At 46.0% G+C, this 5,712-nt stretch overlaps 1 protein-coding gene across 1 annotated transcript; it reads left to right on the top strand.

The window, feature by feature from the left end:
* Nucleotides 1–1,478: 1,478 nt before the first annotated feature.
* LOC138520533 (circumsporozoite protein-like) lies at nt 1,479–3,364 on the top strand. The gene is made up of 2 exons (XM_069632879.1): nt 1,479–1,484; nt 2,117–3,364. Exons 1-2 carry the CDS (start codon nt 1,479–1,481, stop codon nt 3,362–3,364), a joined length of 1,254 nt encoding a protein of 417 aa, XP_069488980.1.
* The last annotated feature ends 2,348 nt before the right edge of the window (nt 3,365–5,712 follow it).

Here is a 5,712-nt window from a genome sequence, read left to right as displayed (position 1 = left end):
TATTGATGGAATGCCTTCTCACTGTAGACCTATAGATTGACTTGAAGTGGTTAGTCCATGTATATTCTGAGATCCCTTGGATTAGTTTATGTTGCCTATCCATTTGAGGGTTCAATAGATTCCATAATCCTCGCGTATTATTTGCTTTCAAAAGCGCTAGGATTGCTTCTGCATCTTGTTGTAGGAGCAAAGCATTCGCATTCTTTATCCAATTTCTGTATCTTTGTTTTACTTGTCTGATTGCGAGCCAGGGATTAACCTCTTTCTTTCTTTTTATTTCTGTGATTGCTTTCCTTAATTCTTTTTTTTTGTTTACTACTTGTGCATTATAAGCATGTGTGTGGCACTTCTTTACAGAAACTTGGTTGTGATTCTTATGTAAAAACGGTGATAGTATCCATTCGTAATTTATCTTTTCCATGCCCATGACCCTAGAGTTGGTGCAGGTACTTACTAATTGCTTCATTTGATTCTCATTGATGCGCAGGCGGGTGACTGCAGAATTTGTTTCCATCGGAGGTAGTTGAATTCTATTGCTTTCACAATATGGTGCTTTCCATGTTATACTGACAATGTGATGGTCACTATGATCCGAGGTTATATTATCTTGGGCTGTCACTTTGGAGATTAAGTTTGGTGACATATAAATGTAGTCCAGTGTTGCTGACACTTTTCCATTCGACCATGTTGCATTTTTTAACTTGTAGTTCAATTGATTAGTGCAATGGAGCTGTTGCCTTGTTGTTTCTTTGCTCCATATTTTTGCTCTCGCTGAGAGTTGCGTTTTCTCGATATTGAGCCCTTCTTGGTCAAATAGATGTATATTGAGGTCTCCACATAAGATCATCTCAGTCTCGTGTGATTCCAGCATTACTTTGTCTATGGCGGAGAATAATGTATCAATAAAATCTTCCATTTGAATTGCCGCATGATTCCAATAAATATTGAATATTGCCAATCTTTGCACCGGCACTTTCATCATGTTTTCTTGATTCTTCTTGTCAGTCCAAAATTCTAATATCGTTAGTTGTATCCATGGTGAGATGATTGTAGAATCTACCACTCGGATGTTTTCTTCCATTTTTATCAAAGTTAAAAGTCCAGCTGATGGGCGACCTTTTTTACGGGATATAGCCGGGTTCATGATCACTGTATACCCGTCACAACAAGGCATAATATCAATCCATGTTTCCTGTAAACATATAAAGGTATATTTGCATAGATCCTCCGTATTTAAGCGAAAGAGGTGCGAAAACCTTCTGGTGTTCCAAGTACACAGATTCAGAGTCGTTTTGAGTCTCTTAATTGATGGTTATGACTGTTTTTTTCTCATTGCTGACATCGTTGTTTGTGAAGTTTCCTCCTCTCTCCAATTATTTCCCTTTAGGACAAACACACTAGACTGTCCTACATTCTGCATTTAACTTTGACATTTTGTAATCGCCAACCTCTGTTTAAGGAAGTTGAGATAACTTTAGATGCCGGTAGGAGAATATTGTCTCCTGACACCTGAACGTTTACATTCCTTGAGTGTGTATTTTTACTGCTTCTATTTCCATCCACATTCAGCACACAACTGCATTGACACACTCTCATGACATAAAGCATAGTTCAGTGTGTATACTATCACAGCATGGACCTTTCAGAAGGCCCCAGTCCTGATTCCAAGCACTGCATTTACTGATGGCCATGTTATTAACCTTGGAAGGATAAAAGGCTGAGCTAGAAAAATGCACTTTAAAGCCATAATCTCCATAGTACATGCAGATGTGTGCATGCAGATGTGTGCATGCAGATCTCAGCGGTGGGTGCTGAGGGTTCGGTGTGAGCTAGTCGCTGAAACAAAGGCGTATTGACACCAGAGCGTTGTTACAAGTGGCAGCAGTTGTTTTATTCCAATATTAAAAATATGTTTCCTGGAAAGATCACAACAGTTTTATGAATATAATTAATTTTACATTTTGATGAATTCAAACATTCGAGTGATGTACTAATAACTGTAAACCAAAACACATAACATGAGGCCTAACCCCAAAAAAAAGCCCGAACCCAAATCAGGAACCCAAACCCTTACCTAACATGTACCCAAAATCCAAATCAAATCCTAACTCCTAAGCCTAACCCTAAACTTTACACTAACCCTGACTCTAACCCTAACCCTGACCCTAACCCTGAACCTAACCCTGACCCTGAATCTAACCCTGACCCTGAACCTAACCCTGAACCTAACCCTGACCCTAAACCTGAACCTAACCCTGACACTGACTCTAACCCTGACCCTGACCCTAACCCTGACCCTAACCCTGACTCTAACCCTAACCCTGACTCTAACCCTGAACCTAACCCTGACCCTAACTCTGAACCTAACCCTGACTCTAACCCTAACCCTAACCCTGAACCTAACCCTGACACTGACTCTAACCCTGACCCTAACCCTGAACCTAACCCTGACCCTTACTCTAACCCTGACCCTGAACCTGAACCTAACCCTGACACTGACTCTAACCCTGACCCTGACCCTAACCCTGACCCTAACCCTGACTCTAACCCTAACCCTGACTCTAACCCTGAACCTAACCCTGACCCTAACTCTGAACCTAACCCTGACTCTAACCCTAACCCTGAACCTAACACTGACCCTAACCTTAACCCTGACCCTGACCCTGACCATAACCATAACCCTAACCCTGACCATAACCCTAACCCTAACCCTGACCCTGACCATAAAAATAACGATAACCATAACCATAACCCTGACCCTACCCCTGACCCTGACCATAACTCTAACCCTGACCCTGACCATAAAAATAACGGTAACCATAACCATAACCCTAACCCTGACCCTACCCCTGACCCTACCCCTGACCCTAACCCTGAACCTAACCCTGACCCTGAATCTAACCCTGACCCTGAACCTAACCCTAACCCTGAACCTAACCCTAACCCTGACCCTAACCTTAACCCTGACCCTGACCATAAAAATAACGATAACCATAACCCTAACCCTGACCCTAACCCTGACCCTGACCCTGACCCTGACCCTACCCCTGACCCTGACCCTCACCCTGACCCTAACACTGACCATAACCATAAACATAACCCTGACCCTAACCCTGACCCTGACCCTGACCCTGACCCTAACCCTGACCCTACCCCTGACCCTGACCCTGACCCTAACACTGACCATAACCATAAACATAACCCTGACCCTAACCCTGACCCTAACCCTAACCCTGACCCTAACCCTAAACCTAACCCTAACCTTGACCCTGACCCTAACCCTGACCCTAACTCTAACCCTAATCTGCACACTAGCCTTAACTCTAATCCCAACCCTGGTTGCAACCCTCACTATAACACCTGATGTGAACACTAGGCCTACACCTAATCCTTACTAACACAAACTCTAACCTGAACCCAACCCTGAACCCGGATCCTACCCCTGATTCGACCCTAAAAACTTGAAACAGTTCCATTATAATCTCTTTCAATCCACATCTCCATAACAAGCAACGGCACCGCTATCTACCCTGATTTTATGTGAGCGCTACAATGCCAGGTAGTAAAGCTTTGTGCAATCCACACAAGGTCACTCATTGGGCCTCCTCCCATTGCCACCCTGTGCTGTAAATACGCTCCATGTCAAGGAATGCTTCAGGGACAAGCAATGCAGAGTAATGACAACATGCCTTACCCTCTCATGAGACTCCCACTGTTCCCTTGAGGGCCCCTGATGCCGCAAGCAGATTAGGGCGAGCTGCTTCTACTCACCGAGCCCCGATAACACCTGAAACCATTCTACTAAGAAGGACCAAGCAAACTAGATCTAGCTATTGATCAGGTAATCTCAAGAGGTCTTCGTCATCCCAAAAGGTGCTTGACGTGTTCATCTACCTGGCGAAACCCCCCTAACCAAACCCCCACAAATGCGGGCTGCAGCTGATGGCATTGGCAGGGCTCATTCTTTCGGCTGGTAGCTGAAGGGCGGGAAACCCACCGTTGGCAAGGTGGTCACTCATGAGGGCCCATTTTTTTCCTCAGGGCAAGTCATGCTATGGACATTGCAGGACTGCAGGTGTGCAGGTTTTCCTTAAGGAGCCATTGATTGTGATATGAGAGGGGCTGTGAAACTGACTGAAAGGGCGTTAGCGGGCAGCGACATCATAGGCCAAGACTGCACCCAAGACACCCCAACCTCCCAGAGGCACCCTTCAATATGTAATGGCAGCATCGGCATAGTTGCTAAACTCAAAAAGGCATACCACTGAAACGAAACCTTACCTGAACCATATACCTACTGCAATAAAAACTCCAACCCTAGCCCCAACTTTAATCCTAACCGTAACCAGAGCCCCCTCCCATGTCCATATCCTAATCCTAGCCCTACACCCATTCACTGCAACCCAAACACTAACCCTAATCCTCACAATGTACACACACTACCCTCAATGCCCTCTTGGTTGCCTGCCACTCTCCAAAATGTGTCACTAGGATTGCCAATGACCACCTGACTACGAGGAGGTCACTCGCCAGTTCTTAAAGTTCTGCACACATTTTTCCTTTTGGCATCAATATTGGTGCCAAAAGTGTGGAATGAAAAATAGTTTTGCGTGTTTTTGGGTTGGGGGCATAGTCCAGGACTTGTCCTGAGTGCCACACCCACGCCAGGCTGGCCTCAGTTATGGAATATCGGCATTTTATAGGGTAGCAGGTAATAATGTCCCCACATACATAATGTCCCCGGGAAAAGCCATTGGCGACATTATATATGGTGGCATTATGTGGGGGGATGGGTTGCCGGGATGTCCCCTGCTCCCCTTTTAAAAAACAAAAAACAGGGGTTGCGGGGGTATCACCCGCATGTTCAATGTAATAATCTCTCTGCAAAAAACGACGACATTTTTTTCAGGTGACATTTTTGCAGGGACATTACTACATGAAACCTTTTATAGAACTAAAAACTAAAACTGTGTTCCAATAATCCCAGCCCTGTATGTTATGATGCCTCTAAACACAACCCCGAGCCAGACCCCTGACACTAAAGGTATTCTAGACCCCTGTCCATACAAGAGCTGGGGTACCACGTGTCTGTCTTCATGCCTGCTTTTTATTTTGGGGCTGGCAGCTGGCTTCCAGAGGGTTAATCACTTCCTTTCTGCTGTCTGACAGTCAACATCACTTCCTGCTGTCAGTTCCATTAGTCAGGCTCAGGTGACTGGGGTGAACCATTTCTCGCTTTAGCAGGGGGGGGAGCTGTACCATGTGACATCAAGCAACCTGGGAGGATGCAAGTAGATTGACAGGTATATTGACCTACGAGAGTGAGTCATTTTGATAGTAGGTCTGATAGGATTCAATGTGTGAGGAGAAGAGAGTTGGAGGGGGCTGAAGGAGCAGGTGGCTGGCAAGGGGTCCTACAATGTTGCCCTTGAGCAAGGGGGATTTTATGCCGCAGGCTCCAGGGCTCCCCTCTCTTAGGTCTGAGTGTAGATGTGGGCTGCGTCGGCCATGAAAAGGCGGTGAGGCACAAGCCCTCGTGTCTCTCTCTTGTTCCCCCACCCCCGCACATGGCCCGTGTCTCCCATGTTCCCCCCCCTCGCTGATTCTCCGTGTGTTCCTCTCACCCCCCTCATGCTCTGTTTCTCTTTCCCGTTCCCCCGCTCATGTCCTGTGTTTACCTCCTTCCCTCCCCACCCCCCACTCATGCCCCGT

This window comes from Ambystoma mexicanum, chromosome 13 (genome assembly GCF_040938575.1).
Source record: "Ambystoma mexicanum isolate Mex_15411 chromosome 13, UKY_AmexF1_1, whole genome shotgun sequence".
Taxonomy (NCBI): Eukaryota; Metazoa; Chordata; class Amphibia; order Caudata; family Ambystomatidae; genus Ambystoma; species Ambystoma mexicanum.
This window is presented reverse-complemented; position numbering and strand designations above follow the sequence as displayed.